Below are 23871 nucleotides of genomic sequence, written 5' to 3'. Positions count from 1 at the left end.
CCAGGCGTCCTACAACCGACACCCAACGGTCCCTCGCCTTACAACGCCACTACACTGCGCGTGCGCACGTTCCTGTCAAACGCGCTAACGGAGGCCGAGAAGAAAAAAGGCGGGGGCCACCAATCCCAATCGAGCAAAATGGCGCGGGAGAACGAGATGCGGGAGTTTACCCGTAGCTTCTTCCGGGGCCGTCCGGACCTCAGGTGCACTGGAGGTTGGGGTTGGGGTTGAAAAGGGCAGGGCCGGGCCGGGGACTCCCCCTTGACATCTCTCTCCGCAGCACGCTCACCCACTCCATCGTGCGGCGAAGGTTCTTGGCTCACACCGGCAGCGACCACCTGGATCCCAAGGAGAAGCAGGCACTGAAGCGGCTCGTGGAGGAGGAACTACTGAAGATGCAGGTGTGGGCGAACCCCCGCCGCGGGAGGAGGGCTTGTTGCCGAGGAATAGGGGCCAGAGAAGGGGTGTGGCAGAGCATCACCTTGATACACGTTTTGCCCTCTTGATGCACAAACAGGTGGATGAAGCGGGTGCCAGAGGACTAGACCTTGCCAAGAAGGCAAAGAGGCCCCCTACCTCCTGCAGTGACCCAGAGAGAAAAAGGTTCCGTTTGAATTCGGATTCAGGTTAGTGCCTTCTGCATAGTTGGTTCATTCAGAAAGTATTTACTGTGCATGTACTATGTCCCAAGGCATTGGATGAGGTCGTAAGGCCAGTGAGTCGGGAACCAGGAACAGGGTGGACTGATGGCTGTTTCCTGCTGTCTCTCCATTCATCTGTCAAAGCAGGGTTTGAGACAACCTATCCCAAGTGGAGGGAAAAGGGGCAGGAGGAACCTGTCCCAACCTTCTCTTCTCTCCACATTCCAGAGCCCAGTGCTGCAGCCTCCAGTCCAGACTGCTTCAGCCACCCAGCAAAGAATGGGATGGGGGCAGTAGTCAGTCCCACAGAGGAGAGTCCAAAGCGGGCCTCAAAAAGAGCAATTGAGAGCAGCGATGAGGAAGAACAGCAGAGGGACCTTGCTGCATACAAGACTGGATTAGAGAAGGAGGCCGTGAAGGAGAGCTGGGAGGAGGAGGAGAGCTCTGCTAGAACAAGTAAGGTCTGGAAAGAAGAGAGCAGTGAGGAAGGGAATAAGGAGAAGGAGTCCAAAGGCAGGCCTAGGAAGAAACGTGTGACAAAAGACAGGACCCAGTGGGATGGTGGCAAAAGGCAGAGTGGCAGCAGCGAGGAGGATGGGGAAGACAGCTGGAGGAAGTTGAAACCAGCTACTAAAGGCATGGGAAAGTCAGCCGAAGTAGAAAGTAGAAAGACAACCAACGGTGAGGCAAGTGACTCAGAGAGGGAGGTGAGTGACAGTGAGGCAGGGGGGACCCTCAAGGGGGAGAGGAAGAACCGCTCGTACAGGAAGAGCTCCCAGAAAAGCAGGCCACGAAGCTCTTCCTCCTCTTCTGCAAATGGCAGCCCGGAACCCAAAGGCAGGAAGGTGAGGGTGAAGATGGGGTGGGAGGCCACAATTAAGAACAGGCAGGTACCAGGCAAGATTTTAGCCAGTAGGAAGCAGGCCATGGAGGAGAGTGAGGACAGTGAGGAAGAACTTGCCCACAGGATGGAAAACAAAAGAGCTAAAAGACACCAGGAAAGTGAAACAGAGAGCGAGGGGGAGGAGACCCTAGACAAGAAAGAGAGCAGAGAGGAGGATTGGAAACCCAGAGCTCCAAACAGTGGAGGGAAAAAGTCAGCTTGGGAGGACAGGAGCAGTAAGCAGAAAAACCTGGCAGCAAAAGTGCTGGGAGACGGGGGGGCCAGAGAGGAGGAGAAGGAAAGGGCAGTAGCAGGCAGTGGAGAGAACAGTGGGGAAGATGAAGAGCCCCTAGTGCAGAGGAAGGGCAAGGACAGGACCCAGTGGGATGGTGGCCAAAGGCAGAGTGGCAGCAGCGAGGAGGATGGGGAAGACAGCTGGAGGAAGTCGAAACCAGCTACTAAAGGCATGGGAAAGTCAGCCGAAGTAGAAAGTAGAAAGACAACCAACGGTGAGGCAAGTGACTCAGAGAGGGAGGTGAGTGACAGTGAGGCAGGGGGGACCCTCAAGGGGGAGAGGAAGAACCGCTCGTACAGGAAGAGCTCCCAGAAAAGCAGGCCACGAAGCTCTTCCTCCTCTTCTGCAAATGGCAGCCCGGAACCCAAAGGCAGGAAGGTGAGGGTGAAGATGGAGTGGGAGGCCACAATTAAGAGGGAGACCTAGAGTCAGACCCAGAAGACCTGACCTTCAGCTGTTGTCTTTTCTTGCCAGGCTGGTCATCGTGATGAGGACCACCCTGCAGTGATGAGACTAAAGCGCTACATCCGGGCCTGTGGTGCCCATCGCAACTACAAGAAGCTGCTGGGCTCCTGCCGCTCGCGCAAGGAGCGCCTGTGTGTCCTCCGGGCAGAGCTGGAAGCTCTGGGCATGAAGGGTTAGGCCGGGTGTGCCCTGGGGCTGCAGGAGAGGTCCTTGGCTGCTGGGGAGAGAGGATCACAAGCCTCTTCTGCCCCAGGTAACCCTTCTTTAGAGAAGTGTCGGGCTCTGAAGGAGCAGCGTGAGGAGGCAGCCGAGGTGGCATCCTTGGACGTTACTAACATCATCAGCTGTTCAGGTGAGGGGCTTCTTCCCCTGCCCAGGAACAGATGGGGTTTGGTCTTCCTCAGACAACTCAGCTACGTCTTCCTCCAGGTCGGCCACGGAGACGCACGGCCTGGAACCCTTCAGAGTCAGCCGCCCCCGGGGAGCTATACCGCCGGACCCTGGACTCGGAGGAAGAGCGCCACTGTCCCCCACGCCCAGACTGGTCTCATATGCGTGGCATCATCAGCAGCGACGGCGAGAGTAACTAGGCTCCCCCATCTACCAGGAGGAACTTTATACACTTGTAGAAAGCACACGTATATAGCACCCCCGGCCAACCCAAACTCTGTGCCCAAAGAGAAGCACCTTTCTTCAGACTTGAAACCCCCAGGTACAATTGCTGGGATCCTATTTCTGGTTCATGTTCTCAGTTTAAAGTGCTTACAGTTTATTTTTTAAGACTCAATAAAGGAGTGTTTGAATCACCTCATCAAAACTAGTCCCCCACACTCAGCCCCCCTCTACTTTGGGCCAGGAGGTTGAGAAGTGGCCACTGTCCTCCCACCCACCCCGTCTAGTTCCCTTTAATTTCCCTCAGGTTCTCCAAAGAAGTCCCAGCTTTTAGACCCTGCCATCCAGTCTGCCACCAGGCTCTATTAGCAGAGTGTGGCTCCTAATCTCCTTCCTCCAGTCTGACTAGTGTGCCTCTGATCCTCGGGTCTTGGTGGAAGGACTCTGAAAAACTGGCTTTAAGAGTGTGAAGCACAAAATGAAATAACTTGGAGACAGCTGGTGTTTATGTCTTCCTTCCCCTTTATAAAAACAGCCCCTTGGTCTATGGGCCAACTCAGCATTCTAGGGGCAGGGGGTATCGGACCTACACCTTACCAGTCAGAGCGCCATGCCAGGCCTCTGGCTGTAGATGGAGCCAGTGAGGCCACTTCAGAGATTTGCTGGGATTCCTGCTGTTGAAGCTGCTGGTCAGATGTAAGCCTGGAGCTGCTAGGAGCTTGAGCAGGAAGTGAACCTTCTAAAAATCTTTGGAGCCAAAGCAAAGGGAAGCAGAGGTCAGAGTCTAATGACCCATCTAAGGCTCTGGATCTAGTGATGGCCGAAGTCATTAAAAACACTGCATTTTTAGGTCTACAGCCCAGTAAATCCTCTTTTTAAACACAAGTAACATTATCGCCTGCCACTGAACAGTCCTTAGTACACAGCTTAGGAAGCAGGAGTCCTGGCGTCTGTTAGAATAACCAACAGTTTATTAAAAGCTTGCCCTGGGGCTCTGTGCCAGCCCCGTAGCTGGGAGGGGCTCCCATGACTGCCCCCAGACCTGGGAGCAGCCCCTTCCAAGGTCCTTCCCTTGTTCCCCTGCCCCAGCTCTGATCTCAATTAAAAAAAAAAAAAAAAAAGACAAGACGGCACAGGACTTCAGACGGCAACAGGGGAATGGAGAGACCCAGGCATCCTGACCCCAAGACCCCATCCTTATCCTTCTTACTAAGAAGGCCCTTTCCTCCCGTACTCCCCACCCCAGACCCCCAGACTTGCTCTGTCACATCCCAGGTCTGCGGGGGCCTGGCGTCCCCAATCCATGGCCCCAATGCAGGGAGTTTAGTTCTCTGAATATATCTAGACCCACCCTTCCCCTCCCCCAGGGGACTAGATGAATATTTGACACACACATCTCCCTCCTTTTCCAAGGCGGTGGTGGAGAGAGACCCTGGCACCATGGTGGGGAGGCAGGGGCTCCTAGTCAGCCTTGAGGAACCTATGCCCAAGCTGACCCTGGGCCACTGGCCAGCCCAAGAAGCTCATGAGATGAGGAGGTTTGAGGAGAGCTGGAACTATCATCCTGTCCCCCACCCTTGGGTGGGCCTCAAGCTTATAAGCCCTCCAGAATCAGGCTCCACCCACCCTTGCCCCTGCCCCTCCATCTGCTTATCCACCTTGCACTTCAGGAATAGAAGTGGGAGGAGCCATTGAGGATGTGGGAAGCGACACTGGTGCTGCGGCTCAGAGGCCCAGGCACTGCGGCAGCAGGTGGGCCCACATTGTCACTGCCACTGCCCCCCGAGGCTGCCCGTCGCAGGGGCTGGGGGCTGTTTCTTAGCAGTAGCAGGGCTCCACCACGGGGTGTCCCACTCTGTGCTGGGGGCCCCAGCCAGTTTGGGGGACCTGGGGGAGCCAGCAGAGAAGGCTGACGCCAGGCTGGGGGGGGCATGCCAGGTGGAGGAGGGCCATGGCTCCAGTGTGCCCCTGAACGGGGAACAGGGCGGGAGGGCCAGGCAGGGGCAGGGGGTGGAGCGGGATAGCCCTGGGCAGCAGCCTCGGCTGGGATGCCCCCCAGAGCCATACTGGAGAAACCCAGCCTCATGCTCTCAGCATCGAAAGCCTCGATCTCACGGGCCTGCCGCTCAAGCAAACTCCGGATTCGTTCAGAACGCCCTGTTTGCAGGGCTAGCAGCTCCTCTTCCACCTGGAACACCCAGAAGAGATTAGAGAGTCCAGTGAGGGTTCGGGGCAGGGGGGGGGGGGCTGCCCACCCCATCCTGGAGGCCAAGCCCTCTTACCCGCTGCTCTAGCAGTGCCCGCCTCAGAGCTACTCTCTGTTCCAGCTCTCGCAACTCCCTCTCGTGTTGACTCTCCGTGCGAATCTTGATCTTACTCTGATAAGCATTGAGTAGCTCCAGTTCCTGTTGAAGCTGCTGCCGAAGGGCTTGGAACTCTGCCTCTTGGGTCTCATCAAGCCGCAGCTGGAAAATAGGAAGAACTAATTTTAGGGGCCTCCTCCCCAACCCCCACAATCCTCCCCTGCCCCAGGTAGGCCTGGGCCCTAAGGTTTCAAGAAGCAGCCAGTGTCAACATCTACCAAAATGAAAGGTCGTCATACCCTGTGACACAGCAATTACACTTCCAGGAATTTATCCCCAAGGTATACTTGCACATGTGCTCGAAGGTGTTCACTGAAGCGTTGTAATAGCAATATACTGGAAACAACCTAAATGTCCACCAATAAGGGATGGGTTAAATAAATTATGGTATATTTATACCATGGAAAATTCTATGCTGTTAAAAAAATGAGATATGTGTACTGACATGGGAAGAGGTCCAAGAAATATTAGGTGGAAAAAGAAGTTAAAGAATAGTATGTAAAGTATGATTCCATTCTTGTTTCAAAATTTTATGTAACTTTCCAATATGCATAGGAAATAATCTAATACAATGAATTATTAATAATTCTGAGAAGTGGGATTGGGTGAAAAAATGGCAATGAATAGTGTTACTTTTTACACCATGTGTATATTTTAAGTGACCCATTCCATGTTACTTATGTGTGATCACTTTTAGACAGCAACCTTCAAAATCCTCCAGAAGTCAGAAAATTGGCCTGAGGGCTACAAACATTTTGATTTGCTATTCATACATTAAACTAACTCAGGCTCAAGGAAAAATTACAGCCACACTTTCCTTGGTAGTTCTTGGTAGAATAGGCAGGCTGGCTTTGTTAAGACCTTAAGAAAATACTCAAGCGAAAGAATAAAACAATTGCAGAGAATACTAACAGTGGGAGGTAACTGAGGTTTCCCAGGAACAAAAAGCCCCTTCTCTATCCACCCCCTCCCCTGCTTTCACTGCCCATAACCAAGTGGGAAACCATGGCCAATCTCCACCATGCTCCCTCTCTGGACCCCAGGCCTCACCGCCTGTGAGCTGAGCATCTCTGAGATGGACTGGTCGTATTGCTCGGCTAGGATTGCCAGCTTTCGGGTCTGTTCTTCTTTGAGCCGCTTAAGGAGGCTCTTGTGCTGAGCTTTAGGCGTAGTCTCCAGCAAGTGTGCCCGCAGAGCCTTGTACTGCCGAGTCTGGATCTTACACGTCTCCTGGAACTGCTTCTTGATCTGCAGCTCCTTAGACTATGCAGTGGATGGACCGAGGGGAAATGGGGGCAGGGGAGAGGAAGAGGGAGAGGAGGAAGAGGAAGAACAGGAGGAAGAGGAACAGGAGGAGGAGGAACAATCAGGGGAGAAGGGGGAAAGAGAGAGGAAGAGACAGAAACAGAGACAGGGAGAGGGAGAGAAACAGAAAACATGTTAGACAGAGGGGGCGGGGGGAACTGTATACAGACAGACACGGAGAGATGGGATTGTGTTGAGAGAGATCAGGAAGATTCTCAATGGGCAAGAGATGCAAAGAAAACAAGGTTCCAAGAGCATGTTCACAGAGTTGGGTGGAAAACTCACGAGAAACAGCAGGAGAGTTCATGGACAGGGAACTGAGAATCTTTAGAGTACTGAGGGCATACAAGAAGCTTTGACCATGCAGAGAGAAAACATGACCTAGAGATAGAAGCATGTGAGCAGATACAGAATGTACACAAGAGTGAGAAAACCAAATCACACAACACACCCATGGAACAGAGCAACACAGCTAAAGACAGAGGAAGGCCCAGGTTCAGTGCCTCTGGGTGGGAAGGAGGGAAGGACAGCCACCGAGCTGAGAAATGGAGAAGAGGTGGCCCCATCTCAGGCCACATAAGGCAAAGGGGCAAAGAAGTGGCCAGAAAGGGCCTGACAAGTTCAATGGGCCAACAGCTGCCACCCTGGCCAGATGCCCACATTCCAGACAGCCCCTTACGCACTCAGCTCCCATTCCACGCCCACAACCAATCCCATTTCCACGGCCCCCATACTCTCTTGCTTGGCCCCCAAACTCACCATCCCCTACTATTCAAGGCTTCCAGTTCCATCCCCCAGCCCTCTAGGATAATGCCTGATGTCAGGAGAGAAATTCAGCTCCCAGAAAGGGAACAGGTTGGGAGACAAAGCAGGGGATGAGGACAAAAGGACCCAGAACCTAAGGAGTCTCGTAAGGAATCCACAAATGGGAACTGTGGGCATAAGATATGTCAAAGCTCAAAGAGGTCCAGACCCCCAAGCTGGTGGTGGTCATGATGCAATAAAGTTATGACGGCAGAGAGGATGAGGCTGAGGAATGAAAGGGGTTGAGATAACGTAGATGGAGGTGAAGAGGTCATGGGACTGGGGGCCAAGGGTCTGGATTGGGGCATACCAGGGAGGCTAGGCGGCAGGACAAAGCAGACAGAGGCAGCCTGGGCCAAAGGTATAGTTCCGCTTAGATATTTTATTTGTGTTTGTCTTTTTCTTTTTTTGATGGGGAAAGGGGATAGGTTGGAAGGGAGACAGAAAAACAAAATCAAAGAGAGAAAAAAAAACACATGACTCTTTCCACCCACCACCACACCTGGCCCCAGGCCTGAGTCGATGAGGGTGAGGATGAGCACACACACAGCCGGAGAACAGCAATAACTTAGGGCGGGGAGGAGCTTCAGGAGAACACAAAGTGTAACTTCTGAGCTCTAGTGGAGGGGGCTGCCTGTCTAGAGGTCCAAGGGTTGGGGGTGGGGGGAGCACACCGAGGAAGGAGGGGTGAAAGGGAGGACTGGGACTGCAGAATCTTCGCTGAGTAGTGGGAGATAAAGTGCTCAATGCTCTAGATTCGGGCTGATGAAACACCAGAGTTGGTCACCTCCAGGGAGGCAGGGCCCGGGACTGACGGGTTCGGGATTTCCGCCCAGCTAGAGTCCCTGGTGGTGGTTGGTGGGAGGCAGGGGGCCCTAGCCTGCGCTGGCTGCGTGGTAGCAGTCGGGGAATACGGCTGGGCCGTTCAACCCGAAGGAGGCCCCAGCTGGCCAGTGTGTGGATAGCCCAGGGAGGTAAGCGGGAGGCCAAACCCTGGCTGGCCCGTGCCAGGTGCCAGTTCCAGCCCTTACACAGGGCCCAAAACCTTGCCAATAGGGCTAGTGGGTGTCGGGAAGCCCGGGAATTACTCCGCCGAGGCCCAGGGACAGGCAGTCGACTGCGGAAGCCATCCTTGTTGGTCTTGGGGTAGAGGGCAAACAGACCCCGGTCCCCCACAGCCCCACAGCCCTGTAGGGCCCTAAAGGCCATGGGGGATAGGCGCAGCAGAGCCCGTAACCAGAGCCGAGAGATGCCCCGGCGAATCTGAGGTCCCTGCTGCCGCACCCATTTGCCCCCAGCTGCCATAGCTGCCAGTGGTAGAACCAGGCCTGGCCAGGCTAGCAGCCAGGCGGCCACAAGGCCCAGAGGGACACCTATAAGGCCCCGGCACCAGCTCAGACCCAGGATAGCCCCCAGTGCAGTGGCCTGGGCAAGGAGTAAGAACAGACTGGGGGGCAGATGCAGAGCTGTACAAAGAAGTAGGTAGGAGGCCCCCAGGCCCACCAGCCCCACCTCAAGGGCTAGCAGCGAGGCCTGCAGGCCACCCCCACCCTGGGCCGCCAGCAGTGGGAGCAGCAGCAGAAGTAGTAGGGGCAGGAGGCCAGAGGAGGACCCCACTGCAAAAGAGAGGCCGGCCAGGAGGCCATGGGACAGGAGTCCAGGGAACTGGCTAGCAGGGCCAGGTCTCAGATATGTTGGAGGGGGTTCAGGGGGGATGTCTGGTGAGGGACAGCCATCTCCAGGATCCCTCGGAGTCCTAATTGGAGCCCCCTCCTCCTCTTCTTCCTCTTCCTCCTCCTCAGGGACTGGGGTCAGAGCTGGGCCCTGGACCCAGCCAAGCTCAAATTCCTCATCCAGGAGGCTCCTATCCTCCTTCTCCCACAACCTCCATGCCTCAGCCAACTCCTGGCCCACAATGTTCCTCTCCTGAGGTGTCAGGGATGGGACTCCTAGCTCCTCTATCTCCTCCTCAGTAAGACCCCAAACTTCCTCATCAACCAAACACCTATGTTTTTGTGGACTGGGACTAGGGGTTCCTGATTCTTCCCCCAAAATCCTCTGCTCCTCTGGTTCCAAGGTGGCCCCTTCCTCTCCCAGAATCCTTCTCTCTGGAATTGCTTGCTCCTCCTCTCCCAGAATTCTTTGGTCAAAGACTGCCTCCTGGCCAGATGAGCAGGGATGCTCTTCTCTAGGGGTGCCTGTGCTGGGTGGTCCCAGAGCCCCAGGAATGGGGAGCGGGAGGGCCGGGGGACGCTGGCCTGCACGTACTTTGAGGCTCTTGGGCTGCTGGCGAACCTGGGCTGCATGCTTCTGCCGCAACTCTTGCTCACGCCGCTTGTTGTACTCCAGCTGGTTGCCCAGCTCTGTCTGGTGCTGCAGGCGGGTGAGCTCTGCCCTTGTGCGCTGTACAGCCTGGAGCTGTCTTAGCTCAAGCTCCCGTGTGGCCTCGTGCTGCCGCAGCAGCAATGCACACTCCAAGTCCTTCTGTGTTTGTTTCTTGTTCAAGTCCTGAAGCAGAAGAGAGGCAGGGCCGAGTCCAGTTAGGAAACCTAGTTGGTGTGAGAGCCCCAAAACTCTTTGGCAGAAGGAGCTGAGGGTGGGATATAAGGGAGCCAAACTCCTGGCTGGTCTGGGAATAGAATTCTAAGGGAACTCTAGCAGGGTCTTTCTGGTGGGCATGAGAAGCAAAAGGGGTGTTCAAGAGAAGCAGAACCATAACATGAAGGTGGGCTGAGGGGAAAGACAACTACAAGTGAGGCAAGTGAAAAAGGATGTCTGGGCCGGGCCAGCATGGCTCAGTGGTTGAGCACTGACCTGTGAACCAGGAGGTTGAGGTTCGATTCCCAGTCATGGCACATGCCTGGGTTGTGGGCTCCATTCCCAGTATGAGGCATGCAGGAGGCAGCCAATCAATGATTCATCATTGATGTTTCTATTTTTCTCTCCCCTTCCCTTCCTCTCTGAAATCAATCTATCTATATCTATATATATTTTTTTTTTAAAGGATGTCTGGGATCTGGGAGGGGAATGGGGTGACCCACCTCTCGCAGCAGATCCTGGTCCAGGCTATGACGAGCCAGCAGCATTTTGCGCTTATACTGGCGACACTGCAACTCAAAGTACTGGCGCTGCCTCCGTAGCAGCCCTGCCTCCTCTTCCGCCTGGCACTGCTGTAGCTGCTCCTTCTGCCGCAGAAGCCACTCAGCCTTCTCCCGCTTGGGTGTGCTGGGGTTCTCCTGAAGCTCCTGGGCAGTGGGGAGAGCAGGGCAGTTAGGGACTGCCTCGCTTACCACCAGGCCCTATCCACTCCACTGCTGGAGCCTATCCCACCTCCTTTAGTTGCTCCTTCCGAAGTTTGTAGGTTCGCTTCTGCGCCTCCAGCAGGGCAGCCAGCTCCTTCTTCTGCTGCCCAAGGATGTGCTGCTGAAACTTTCGTTCCTCAGCCTGGGCAGCTCGTGCCTCCTTCTCACCGATGGCCTGGTGCCGCCGTGACAGCTTTTCTGCCTCAGCCCCGAAGCCAGCTCGCTGTGCCTCAAGCTCTCGCTGCAGCCGTGCACTATGCTCCTCGCGTTCACCCCTCAGCCGTGACTCCAGGGCCAACAGCTGTTTCTGGTGCTGCCGTCGCATCCGCTTATAGCCACTTAGCTGCTCCCTCAGAGCTGAGTCCTGCTCATGCTCCTGGATCTGACGGCTGACCTGGGGCGGGAGAGAGGATGAGAAGCAAGGCTCAGCCTTGGCCCCCATTTTATTAGCACACACAGTCTTCATGCTCTATGAAGAAAGAACATGGGCTTTAGACACGTGGGTTTAATTCTCACATTTGGTACCTTCCTCACACATAACCTCTCTGAGCCTGCCACCTCAACTGGATAATGAAAATATAATTAACTTCACAGGTTGATGAGATAATAAGAGGTGTAAAAGTAGGACAATTCAAATTAGTTCAAAAGAGTAATCATACAGCCCAGGCAAGTTTGGCTCAGTAGACAGAGCGTTGGCCTGTGAACTGAAGGGTCCTGGGTTCGATTCTGATCAAGGATGCATTCCTAGGTTGCGGGCTCGATCCCTGGCCTTGCTCAGGGTGAGTGCAGGAGGCAACCAATTGATGTGTCTCTCTCACATCAATGTTTTTCTCTCTCTGTCTCTTCCCCTCCCTTCCACTCTCTCTAAAAATAAATGGAAAAATATCCTCAGGGTGAGGATTAATAACAACAAAAAGAGAGTAATCATAGAGACCTGGGTCCATGTCCCAGCTCTGCCACTTACTAACCATGTGACCTCATGCAAGTTAAGGTTGCTAAACCTTGGTTTCCTCGTCTATTAAATGGGGCCATAATACCTCCTCATAGAGGGCTGTGGAGATTAACTTTGATACATACTAGTATGTACTAGTGTCTAGAACACTGTGAATCACTAAGTATTGGCTTTGTTCTCCTTCAGCAAACACTGAGGATCATTATAGCCCAAGTTCAGAACTGGATCTGGGCCATGAGATGTTGGAATAACAAGAACACTTGGGACTGGATGTCCTCAACTGAGGTTTGAGCTCAGGTCCATTGTCCAGGTGGCCAATACCCTGGAAGTCACAGATTTCTCTGCACGGTATCACAAAGAACCAAGCATCACAGGATTTGAAGAGTTGACCTAACAGAACCAACCACATGCAGAGACCACTAGACCAAGTAAGGGGGTTGTTGGTGCTTGCAGCTAAGCAGGTATGTAATCTAAATGTCTACCCACTTTTCCCTGTCAACTGAGAAAACCACTGCTATGAGTTAATGTTAGAAAAGGACCAATGCTGCTTACAGAATTTGACAACCACCAACAATGCTAGGATAAGTGCCTTAGGCAAGCAGGCCCTGAGTCATGGCTGCCTCACCTCTCAAATGGGATCACACTGGCTCCCTCCCAGAGGAGCTGGATTAAATATAGGCATGTACGTGAACCTGAGAACCAATCACTGGTATGAGGCAGATACCTGAACACTACCCTAGCCCTCCACAAACACAGAATCCAGCACATCTGTCATAATGCTGTTCAGGAGCACCCAATTGGCCAGGGTCCTGGCAAGGCACCCGAGGAAACACAATTTAAGTCCAGCCACAAAAATGGAATAAGAGTTTGCCAAGCTAGGAATACCCAATGTGGCCAATCCCCTGGAGGTTGAAGTGAAGAAAAGGCAAGAGACAGCTACCAAAAGTGAGGGTAGAATTTGAACTTAACCATGTGCCACAAGGAGGAAATCATTTCTGGACTTAGATGATTGGGACCTGTGGCCCAAGGGAGAATGGATGCACTTACCAGGGAAGCAGTACGGATGGTGGCAAAGTGGTCCCGGTTGCGGCAGTAGGCCCGGCGGCGGGCAGAAGAAGTGGTAGAAGTGGGAGCTGGGGCTGCAGGCTGCTGGAGAGGGCCCTGGGTCAGCTCTGGCTGGTAGGGGTCATCATATAGGTTGTCAGAGCCCTAGAGGGAAGGTGGAAAGGATATACAGGCTCAGAGGCCACTGGGCCCAAAGGGAGTTCCTTGGAGACCCAGTCAGATTTAGAGAGGAGGCAGTCATGCTTGGGAGGGAGAGAAGGGAGCCCAGACGATGCCTGAGCAGAAGAGCTGGGGCTGGGCCTTTCCACTGTCAGGCCTACTCAGGGCGAGCTGCATACCGGCAGCCGGTGGATGATGGAACTGTGGGAGGTGACTGTGTGTTCCCCTTCCTGCATCATGGCCATCTCCCGGGCTTCAGGGCCTTCCTCCTCTTCCTCCTCCTCCTCCTCTTCCTCTTCTTCCTCCTCATTGTCTGAAGCATCTGCTAGGCTGTTGACTGAGCTGCTCTGACTAGAGGCGCTGATGGACATGCTGGGCACTGAGTGGCTACTCTCTAGACTGGTCAGCGTCCCAGCTCGGTGCATGTAGGGCTCCGCCTCCTGTAGACAGGGCGTAGGCTGTTGGGCAGGGAAGGGGGAAGAACAAGGGGTGTGTACATGAAGGTAGCACAAGGAGACAGTGGGTGTGAGGAGGGATGGGTAAGGGGGCCAAGCAGCTGCTAGGAGGCAAGTACAACATGGTGGTAAAGGGTGGCAGGGCAAGCTGGGTCACCTCCTCCTCCTCTGGGGCTTCAGCACCAGGGCCATTGGGTGCCTCTTGGAATAGAATCTTCTTCATCTTGCGGTACTGCAGGTTGTCCAGCTCCCGCACAGCGTCCTTGGTCCTCTGAATTAGGTCCATAATGACTGTGGGTGGCCGCTCCCGGAGCACAAAGCGGTGCTGGGGAAAGAGAGCACTGAGGCTTGCTGCCAAGCACCCCTACGACCCTCAATATCCTATGAGTGCTGGCATTCCCTCTAGCCTGAGGCAGTCCCCTGGGACCCATGTCCTCATGGGTGGATGCTGGCCTTGTCCCAACACTTTCTCCCACATTAATTTTCACCACCCAATCTCCCCAGTCTCTTATTCCTTCACCAATGGCCGACGGGCAAGACCAGTCACATCTGGATTCCAGTCCAGGTCCTCTATCAAAGTGCTGCATGTCCGTGGACATGTCATGAGGCCTCTCTGGGCCTCATAAGGTATCCCACAATTACAAAACAACTGTCAAACTAGACAATCTATGTCAGTTCCCAACTAGGGCTCCTTAGGCCCCCATGGGTCTGTGAAGGGAATAGGGGCCCCTCTACTTTTGCTAAGTCAAAAAACACCTAAGGGAAATCATACATTTACCCATGACAAGGCTACACAGGCTTTTGGCTTGATTTACATCAGATCAGTGTGGTAACCCTGGTTATTGCATGCTGACCAGAAGTCCTGGCTCACAATTATATACATCTTTGATTAATAAAAGATGGGAAAACAAATTATTACTTAATAAAGGCAGTCTGGTAGACAAAATCTAACAGGGAGGGGGTGGGAATTCATAAATGAAGTTTTTGGTGGGAATCACTAATTTCATTGAGGGGTTTCTTGTAGCTTAAACAAGCTACAGTTCTAGAAGAATCCTAGGCCAGTGAGTCCTCACCTTCAGAAGAACCTCTGAGGTTGGTCTGTCTTGAGGGATTTTCTGAAGACAGGAATCGACAAAATTCCGGAAGTACTCAGACCTAGTAGTCACAGGAGGGTGAGGGAGGGGTGGGAAAGGGATGAGTCAGGCAGCCTTACCCTATGGCCTAACCCCTGGGCCCAGGGATCCAAGCCCTTACCAGTGTCCTGACTGGAGCACAGGGGACTCATTCTGTGCAATGTGGTATAAGGCACTCATCGCATTCATGTTAAACAGTGGTGGTTTCCGTTCCGCTACAAAGAAAGGTCAAGTGGGAGAAAGTGAGAGATGGCAGTGGGTAGAGGAGACTGGAACGGAAATCCGAAGATTTGGGTTCACATTCCAGCTCCCTTACTTCTTGGCTGCATGACTCTGAGCAATTCACATAATCTCAATGTATTCCCTCTGGGAAATGCAACACCGTCTTTTCACCTGCACAAGGTGAAGTAGACATAAAAAAAATAACATATGCAAAAGCACCAAAGAAGGCAGAAGAAAGTTATCAGCCAAATTAATATTTATTAGGTGCCAAATGAGAGCAAAAACCTCGCTAAGTGTTATGGGGAAGGTAAAGGAAAACAAGAAATAGGTCCTGTCCTCAACGAACTTCAGTCTGACAGCAAGACTAAATAGGGCTGGACAAATAATATCAAGTTCAAACTGTTAACTGGCACAAGAGGAAGATAGGCAAATGGCTGGGAAGCTGGTGTGAGGTGGGCCTTCCCACTGGTATATCTGCAGGGGATTCAGGGAAGGTCTTTTGGAAAAGGGGATATTGGAGCAGACCTTAGATGAGAAATTGCAAGCCAGGAGCTCCAAGTAGCTCAGTCAAATGTCTTATGTTGTTTATGCTTTTGGCTCACATAGTGATTTTTAAATTAAATTCCACATAACAAATAATAATAATCTAAATCTCCAGTTTATCTTAAAAACTTAGATCTGGTGAATTAGAACCTATATTCTTGCATAACAATGGGCTGGAGAAAAGCAATAGCAATCTCCAGTTTGCCAAACTTCCAGTTTGCTTTTCTGATCCTGATTATCAGTTGCCATTTATCATCAAGATTGATGTGTGTTTGTAATTTTTTTTTTAATCGTAGAGAAGTATTTCTCTGTACCTATGTCTCTACCAAAACTAGGAATAAAATGGACAGCTCTATATTTTTCTTATTCCCGGCCTGCTTCAAATATTTGTATAACCTGTCTGGTTGCGGCCTCAAATGGTAAATGTAGACATGCAGAGATGGACATGTACAAATTTCTGCCCTTGGGCAGGGGACACAAAAGAAATCAAGGCAAGAAAGTGGAAAAGTTCATGGCACACAGGGGTGGAGCTCCTGAAGACGAAAGCCAGGCTTTAGGAAGCAGTATTTAGCTTGGTGTAAGAAAAGATGGATATGACTTCGGTCTTGAAAGCAACAGAGAGCCACTGCTGGCTCTGAGAAAGAAAGTGAAACAGCAGAGCTTAAGCAGATCTCTGTGACATAAGAGAGACTGTAGTAGGAGAGAATGGCAGTAGGAAAGATCACTGCAAGAAGTTGCTTGTAAGAGTTACTAACAGCATCTTTCTTTCTTTTTTCTGTTTGTTAATCCTCACCGAAGGATATTTTCCCACTGATTTTTACAGTGGAAGGGAGGGGAGAGACAGAGAGAGAGAAACATCAATATGAGAGAGACATATTGATTGGTTGCCTCCCACATGGGTCCCTACCAGAGCCGGGGATTGAGCCTGCAACCCAGGTACGTGCCCTTGACTGGAATCAAAGCCACGACCCTTCAGTCCATGGGCCGATGCTCTATCCACTGAGCCAAACCTGCTAGGGCAACAGCATCTCTTTCTTGGGACTAGTCCATGTTTGTCACCCTGTTGGAGGTCTTACAAAACATTATCTCATTAAATAGTTGTTTCAATAGTGCAGGCTGACAAAGATGAGAACCTTGACATGGCTTCAAGACCTTATGAACTCACTTGAGCCTAACTCTCTATCCATATCACTTACTGCTCTTTACTGCATTATTCCAAACTAGGGGGTCCCTCAGCCTGGCCTGCACCCTCTTGCAGTCCAGGAGCCCTTGGGGAATGTCCACCTGCCGGCTTAGGCCCACTCCCTGCAGGATCGGGCCTAAGCTGGTAGTCAGACATCCCTCTCACAGTCCGGGAGCCCTCGGGGGATGTCCACCTGCCGTTAGTCAGACATCCTTAGCACTGCCACGGAGGCAGGAGAGGCTCCCGCCACCACCACTGCGCTGGCCAGCCATGAGCCAGCTTCTGGTTGAGCAGTGTTCCCCCTGTGAGGGCAGCTCCTGTATTGAGCATCTGCCTCCTGGTGGTCAGTGTGCGTCATAGCGACCAGTCATTCGGCCGTTAGGGTCCATTTGCACATTACCCTTTTATTATATAGGATAACTGAAACTAGTGTCAGCTTCCCATGCCTGCTCTCACCTGTCTGGAATGCTCTTCCCTACAGTCTTCAAACAGCTAACTATTATTTGCCTTGTGACGCCATTGATATATTTCTGCTACAGGAAGACCTTCCTCAGCCTCTGAACTAGGTCACATCCCTTGTTTTAGAGTTGTACTATTCCTTTAACTCCCCCAATTCAGCTCTTATTACATTGAAAGAAAATATGCCTGTTGCCCCAACTTGAATATAAATTCCATGAAGGCAGGAGACTTATTCACTGCTATACCCCCAAGAACCTACTAGCACACACATGGTCCACAGTCTGTGCTAAAAAAAAAAGTTTAGAACTAGAGTATTAGACAGGAAGAGATGAATGCTATGAAATCTTTAGGTATAAAAACTGGCAGAATTTGCCTGAGCCAGTTTTGCTCAGTGGACAGAGTATCAGCTCACGGACTGAAGGGTCCCAGATTCGATCTGGTCAAGGGCATGTATAGCGGTTGCAGGTTCCCTGGCCCAGGTTGAGGTGTGTGCAGGAGGCAACCAATTGATGTGTCTCTCTCAAATCGACGTTTCTCTGTCTCTCCCTCTCCCTTCCACGCTCTAAAAATCCATGGAGCACTTGCCGGTTTGGCTCAGTGGATAGAACATCGGCCTGCGGACTGAAAGGTCATGGGTTCGATTCCGGTCAAGGGCACATGCCCAGGTTGTGGGTTCGATCCCCAGTGGGGGACGTGCAGGAGGCAGCTGATCAATGATTCTCTCATCATTGATGTTTCTATTTCTCTCTCCCTCTCCCTTCCTCTCTGATTAAAAAAATAATAAAAATTAAAAAAACAAAAATAAAAATCAATGGAAAAATATCCTTGGGTGAGGATTAACAAAAATAAAACAAATAAAAAATTGGCAGAATTTGACAGCTGCCTATATTGGAGATCAAGGGTAGAGTCAAAATGAACAGAAGCCTGGAAACCTCAAAGGATGGTATGGTGTGGGGATAATAAGAGAAGGAGAAGGAAATGAAGGGAAAAGAGGATGGAGGGGGCAGAGTGGAGGTTGTCCTTACCCAGCTCGATGCACGTTATCCCCAATGACCAGACATCCACCTTGCCATCATACTGCCCTTCATCCATTGCCAGGATCACCTCCGGAGCCATCCTGGGAGTTCAGACGAAAGAGGCTAATTACCTGCCCAGACCCTGCCAACTCCTGCTCCCAACTTTCTGGCAGCTCTCTCCAATCACCACCACTCCCACTCACCAGTACGGGGTGCCCACAAAGGAGTTGGCAGGTGCCATGATGGATGCGGAGCCGAAGTCCCCCAGCTTCACCAAGCCCGGCTCTGATAGCAGGATGTTTCCAGCCTTCACATCCCTGCCAAAGAAGCAAAGCACAGGAACAAGACATGCCTCTTAGGAAGGCTGAGTGGGGGCTACAGCACCAAGTTCCAAGAAGGCTGTAGCCCAGCTAAATGCAGAGCGGTGTAGCGAGCACTCCGCCACCCTCCCAGCCATCATCAGTGCTGCTTGTACCTATGGATCATGTTGTGGGAATGCAGGTAAGCCAGGCCCTGAAGGGCCCCGTGGGTCACAGCTGCAATCTCCACCTCCTGAAGGGGCTTCTTATGCACTAGGGAGTGAGGAAAAACATCAAGCTGAGGGAGCCCAAGGGTGGGACTGGAACAAGTTTCCCTTAACCCTTCCCCTACAGCTTCTCTGCTCTTCTCCCTTCTTCCACTTGTTGGACAGTTACTTACCTTCTAGAAGGTCAGAAGCTGAGCCCAGGCAATACTCCATCACCAGCTAAGGAAGGGTCAAGGGTCAGAGATCAGCAGAACTGGCCACCCCTGGCCCATCTCTCTTGGGCAGAGATCCAAAATAGAGAGCTTCCTTGCTCTATCCTCCACTCAGGCAATGCCCCGAGGGTAATGACAGGGAGGAAGGACAACTGAGAAAATGAGGGGGTGGTGGAAGAGTCCCTAGAGTCAGAGCCTCTCCCACCTCGATCCCTTCAAAGCTCCAATCTCCAGCTCTTCCAACCCATGTGCCCTTGTTCCAACTGCTAATAGTCTATGTCACCCTTCAAACCAGCCTCTCCTTCTGGGCAGACTCTGCTGCTCATGGCTTTGTCTGAGAAATAAAAAGGTTGGGAGAGACTCACTCCTTCCCAAGATCCCCACACCAGCACTCCGAATAGAGCCCACCTAAGAGACTAGACCAAGATAAGGATGGGTCTGAGAGGGGGCAAAGATCAGGCCAGAGACAGGGGGCCAGCTCACCCAAGCTGTGTGTTCCCTCAGGTAACAGCCCCGGTACTGAATGGTATTGGGATGCCGCAGCTTCTGTAGGAACCGAACCTCCTTGATGATGTCCTGCCACTTCTGGGAGGCGTCAGGGGGAGGAGAGACTTACTCAGTCTGCATCTTGATATGGGTCTCCTACCCCCGACCCGTTCTTGTTAAGTCTGACCCACCTCATTAGACTGCTTCCCACTGTAGGACATCTTCTTGATGGCCACCACCTCATTATTCCGGACATCCCGGGCCTAGAGGATCAGACCAGAAGGTGGAGGTCCACAGGGGGGGGAGAATGCAGTCCCCATCCCTGCCCTACCCTCCCAAGCCCCAACTCACAAAGTACACAGCTCCAAAGCTGCCGTGGCCAATTTCCCGAAGGTCAGAGAAGAGCTTTTCAGGGTCATCCTTGAAAAAGAGCTCAGCCACATCAGGGTCCTTCAGGCTCCCAGCCCGGCTCCCAGCTGGCATGGTGGCCCCTGAGGGCCCTGAGAGTGGGGCCTGTCCTGGAGAATGGAAATGGGACCAAGGGTGGGGCTCTCAGAGAAGGAAGGGGCCCCTCAAGTTTCTGCCTTCTCCTTCCCTAGTTCCCTGTTGAGGGGGAGGCACTGGTGAGGAAGGGTATGGGGAGATTAGGAACAACATCAAAGCTCAAAATAAAAAAAAACAAAAAACAAGAACTTGCCCTGGGAATCAAAGCATGGGCCACAGGGCCAGAGTCCCTAAAACAGCTAGGAAGACTGGGAGCTAAGCATTCTTCCCACCCTCCTCAGACCTCAACAAGTTCCATTTCCCTATAACCCCTACTTCCTCCTTCAAGAATAAAAGATTCTGCCTCCCAGCCAGATCCCCAAATCCCCAAGTGTCCTGTCCCACAAGTCCCACAATCCAAATTTCCAGGCACCTTCCCATTCCTCTTAGAGGCCCCCTCCTCCCTCAACCTCTCACACTCTGAAAGAGAGCAGGAAATGGCCAGGCCGGAGGCAGTGGAAATCCGGCCATTGTTAGAAGTGGGTACTGGCCCAGAGGGGCCAGAAGACTCATTCTCAAAAGGGCTAGGGACTCTGGCAGGGAGATCTAAGGTAGGAAGGACAGGGAGAGAAATGGCATCTGGCTTTGGGGGCCTCTCTGTGATCTGGGCTGCCTTTTTTGTCCAGCCCAACTGCATAAGCATCACACACAAGATACAGGGCATTTACGGTGTACAAATAACATTTATTAAGCATGTGTAGCAACACCTTACATGCATTACCTCTTTCAATCCTCACCACACGCAACCTTATGAGGCTATTACTAGTACCCTCATTTTGCAGATGAGGAAACAGGCTCAGGAAGGTTAAATGACTCCCAAAATTGGTCTTCTACCACTGTGCTTTCAAAACAGCACTGTGAAATAAGCAGGGCAGGATCATGATCACCATTTCACAGATGAGGTCACTGAGGCATAGGAAGGAAAGAGGACTTCTCCAAGGTCAGAGAACAGGACCTTCTCCTCTCCAGTCAGGCATGTGTGCCCATTACTCTCTCAGCAACTCAGTACAAGCTCAGCCCCCTCCTACAGGAAGCTTTCCTTGATCACTGGGTGCTTAGGGAGAACTGCTAGAGCACCCAGCCAAACATCCAGAGAAACTCCAGCATCAAAGCCAAGACCCCCCACACCCACAAGGGGATTCCAGGCCAAACTCCTGACTAAGCACTTGTTGGAATTCAGGCACAAAGGAGCCTTCAGAAGAGCTGGACTCCCAGGGCAGAGTTCTAGCTCCGTAAAGAGCCTACCAATCTAGCATGTAATTATATCGTCGTGCATTGTTTCCTATTGTGTTGTTAATTTTGTCTCCTCAGCTCAACTGGAAGCTGGTGGGCAAGGAGCAAGCCCAGCTCACTCTAGAGGGTCCCCAGGGTGCAGAGGGTTCAGAATAGCCTGGGAGACTGACTGACTGATTGCCCTCAGCAGCTCCCAGGCTGCTCAAAGCAGGCCCTTTCTCCATTCTCCTGCCAAGCACCCCTCACCCCAACCGCATAACCACACACAAAGGCAGGAGCTCAAAACTTGCCAAAGGAATCTTCTTGACCTCTTTACCAGCTCTCAACCAAGAATGCCAACACAGAACCCTAGGCCACATGACATGGGGCCTCTTCCTCAAATAACACCGAACATTCGAACGACTACCAAGATCTGTGCTAAATCATAACCACCTTCTAAATGAGCCCCATTCTGCAGATGAGGAAATCCAAGAATGTCTATCCCTACACTACCAGTGGTACATTTCATCCTCAATGTACAGCAACAGGGCTTTGGTAAGTTCCTTATACTTGGTCTTTTCAGCAAAATGAATTATAGCATAGGGCTGTTGTGAAATTTTTAAGGAGGTCCCATACTTAGGAACACTATGCAGACATTTGGCATATGGATTTTTCCTTTCATGCCTCCAGGGTCACCACAAGGTTTTAATACTTTGGGGACATCCTACCCCAGCAGCCTGGCTTTAACTATTAAGAGACACCACTGTAGCTATCATTTCTCAGGAACGTAGGCCAAAGGCTGGGATCACAGTAAAGATGAAGGTCAGAGTGGAGAGAAAAACCCATGAGGCAGAAGGCAGGAGCCAGAGCCTCCCGTCTGGAAAAGCTTCCGAGGATAGCCCTCCTATAAAAGGAAACTCTCCTTCCTCCCATTCTTAAATCTTACCACAACTCAAATCCTGATTCTGCCACTGAGTGACCTTGGGCAACCTCTCTGGGCCTTAATATTCTCAACTGTAAAATGGGGAGATAGCAATAAAAGGACAAAGGGGGCCCCAGCCAGTGTGGAAACGAAAGGTTGCCGGTTTAACTCCTGGACAGGGCACATGCCCTGGTTGTGGCTCAATACCCTGTGGAGGGGCGGGGGGGGGGCATACAGGAGGCAGCCTATAGATGCTTCCCTCTCATGTGCTTTGCTCTCACATCGGTGTTTTTCTCTCTCCTTCTCCCTTTCTCTCTCTCTCAAAATCAATAAAAACATAAATATTTTTTAAAAGGGCGAAGGGGGGGTCACATGAGAGAATGGGTGTAAAACACTTTGTTAATGATAGATCGCTGACAAATGTATGAGATTTATACGATATAGCTTGGAGAAATACTGCCAGGCACCGCCAAACACAAATGCACACACACACACACACTTCCTTGAAAGGACAAGAGACCCAACCAGGCCATGCCTAAAAAACGGAAAAGCAGACCTACCATGGGGATCAACGCCCCCGATCAACCAGTTAAAAGGGTTATAATAATGGAGAAGAGGTATTTGTGAGGAGCAAAGTTAACGGGGGAGATCAGAAGGGTGCAAACCCATCTGATTAGCTCCCACACCTAGGGCGTGAAGCCTGGTGACATCAGAGACCCTGTCACCTGAGGTCCCCCATCAAACAGACATAATGAAGGGACCAGAAAGGGGAAGAGGGTGGCAGCAGAAGGCAAGGCTAGTCAGAGGCTGACCACTGGCCCAGCTGGGCTCCCCCATCCTGAGGTGAGGGCCTACCCAGGCCCAGCTGCTGAGAAAGGAGCACCCTTTCTTCTCAATACTAGACACAGGGACCCGCGTCCCTGCACCCCGTGTCTCACCTGGTAGGGGTCACTATGGTGCCCCAGCGCTTCCGACTCCTCCTGGGGTCCTCCAGCGGCTCTGCCAAGCTGGGAGAGGGGCAAGGAGGCCTTTCCCCTTGCCACCTCTTCCTCGGCTTTCTCCCTCCCCGAGGGGCGGGCCCGGGAAGCCTCCCCTGGAGGGGAAGGGGTGACAGCCTGATCTGACCTCGCGGTCCAGTCCTCCTCCTCGAGGGCGACAGCTGCGGAGTCCCGGATTTCTGATTGTGGGGTCTGAACCCCAGATATCTGAACGGGGGAAGCTAACCTGATATACCAACGCGTGGGGAATAAACCCCGGATACTGGTGCACGCAGGGCCCTGAACCCCAGATATATGAAACCCTGTAAAATAAGAACCCAGGTTTAGAGAGGTTGGGACCCAAGTCGCGGATATCTGCAATCTGTGGGGCTAATACCCGGGTATTTGAGAAACGAGGGGTCAAGCCCGGAAATTCAGGACTGAAGCACCAGAGCCCCAGGTCTCCGGCCGCCGACAGGGCGCCCACCCCTAGGACGTCCGGCCAAATGGCCCCTCTCACGTCAGGGTCGGAGGGTGACAGCCCCACTCCCGCCCCGGCCTCCTCCCCTTCTCCTCCTCTCTCCTGAGGGTAGCCGAAAGACTGTAGCTAGGGGCACTCCCGGCACCCTCTCTCCCTCTCCTCTTCTGTCTCAGCTTCTCGCCGCACCACAACCCAGGTCTCGTCCCGGTCTCCCTCTCCCTCTTCCTCCCAATTCCAAGATGGAGACCGGGCGGGAGCGCGCAGGCGCCGTAGGGACGCCCGGCCAAAGAGGGCGGGGCCGTTTCCTTTGGGGCCCCGCCCCTCTCTCCTGACCGCCGCGGCCTGGAAGATAGGCAGCTCTGGAGCCAGAGTGCGCACGCGCCCCGCCACGCGGACCCGGGTGGGAGGCGGGGAGAAGGGTTAGACTCGGAGAGGGTGGAGTCCAGCGCGCTTTCCGACAACTGGCGGTGGAGCGGGCTGCGGCGCATGCGTTCGCCCCACCTTAGCGGTGAGCCCGAGCTTGTTGCTAGGGGAAGCTTTGAGGGGGCGCGGGCGGAAGGAAAAAGCCGTGATCGGCGCCTGCGTGCAGGCTAGATCCTGGGAGGAGTAAAGGAAGGTTGGTGTGCGGCGCGGAAAAGGCGGGAATATGGGCTGC

The 23871-nt window shown here is 52.7% G+C and overlaps 2 protein-coding genes across 5 annotated transcripts; one reads left to right on the top strand and one right to left on the bottom strand.

Moving 5' to 3' along the window:
- The first annotated feature begins 106 nt into the window (after nt 1-106).
- Nucleotides 107-3406, top strand: HIRIP3 (HIRA interacting protein 3). The gene is made up of 7 exons (XM_054714508.1): nt 107-203; nt 281-401; nt 518-626; nt 870-2197; nt 2294-2456; nt 2538-2636; nt 2714-3406. The coding sequence occupies exons 1-7, from the start codon at nt 139-141 to the stop codon at nt 2872-2874; spliced, it is 2046 nt and encodes a 681-aa protein (XP_054570483.1). The 5' UTR covers nt 107-138; the 3' UTR covers nt 2875-3406.
- A 439-nt stretch (nt 3407-3845) lies between these two features.
- Nucleotides 3846-23308, bottom strand: TAOK2 (TAO kinase 2). 4 transcript variants are annotated; one of them, XM_028127524.2, is made up of 19 exons: nt 22697-23308; nt 19433-19599; nt 19273-19344; nt 19079-19180; nt 18557-18602; nt 18333-18429; nt 18061-18174; nt 17867-17958; nt 14556-14649; nt 14375-14456; nt 13459-13626; nt 13026-13304; nt 12670-12831; nt 10699-11064; nt 10410-10613; nt 9637-9876; nt 6310-6522; nt 5179-5361; nt 3846-5084 (listed from the first exon to the last, which is right to left on the bottom strand). In XM_028127524.2, exons 2-19 carry the CDS (start codon nt 19562-19564, stop codon nt 4563-4565), a joined length of 3168 nt encoding a protein of 1055 aa, XP_027983325.1. In that variant the 5' UTR covers nt 19565-19599; nt 22697-23308; the 3' UTR covers nt 3846-4562. The 4 variants fall into 4 exon arrangements, with proteins under 4 accessions (XP_027983325.1, XP_008151077.1, XP_027983324.2 ...); XM_008152855.2 differs by having other exon boundaries at nt 13026-13286; XM_028127523.2 differs by lacking the exons at nt 3846-5084; nt 5179-5361; nt 6310-6522 and having other exon boundaries at nt 7731-9876.
- Between the last annotated feature and the right edge of the window lie 563 nt (nt 23309-23871).

The sequence above is a fragment of the Eptesicus fuscus genome, chromosome 4 (genome assembly GCF_027574615.1).
Source record: "Eptesicus fuscus isolate TK198812 chromosome 4, DD_ASM_mEF_20220401, whole genome shotgun sequence".
NCBI classification, from domain to species: Eukaryota; Metazoa; Chordata; class Mammalia; order Chiroptera; family Vespertilionidae; genus Eptesicus; species Eptesicus fuscus.
The sequence above is the reverse complement of the archived record's forward strand: the minus strand, read 5'-3'. Positions and strand labels throughout refer to the sequence as shown.

Excerpts from the sequence above, each read along its gene's own strand:
- TAOK2 (XM_028127523.2), bottom strand. The coding sequence starts at position 19,564 with ATGCCAGCTGGGAGCCGGGCTGGGAGCCTGAAGGACCCTGATGTGGCT. Across the intron at positions 18,603-19,078 it reads TGAGGGAACACACAGCTTGG|CTGGTGATGGAGTATTGCCT; the intron begins GTGAGCTGGCCC and ends ACCCTTCCTTAG. Across the intron at positions 14,457-14,555 it reads GTGCTCCAGTCAGGACACTG|GTCTGAGTACTTCCGGAATT; the intron begins GTAAGGGCTTGG and ends TGTGACTACTAG.
- HIRIP3 (XM_054714508.1), top strand. The coding sequence starts at position 139 with ATGGCGCGGGAGAACGAGATGCGGGAGTTTACCCGTAGCTTCTTCCGG. Across the intron at positions 204-280 it reads CGGGGCCGTCCGGACCTCAG|CACGCTCACCCACTCCATCG; the intron begins GTGCACTGGAGG and ends CTCTCTCCGCAG. Across the intron at positions 627-869 it reads CCGTTTGAATTCGGATTCAG|AGCCCAGTGCTGCAGCCTCC; the intron begins GTTAGTGCCTTC and ends TCCACATTCCAG.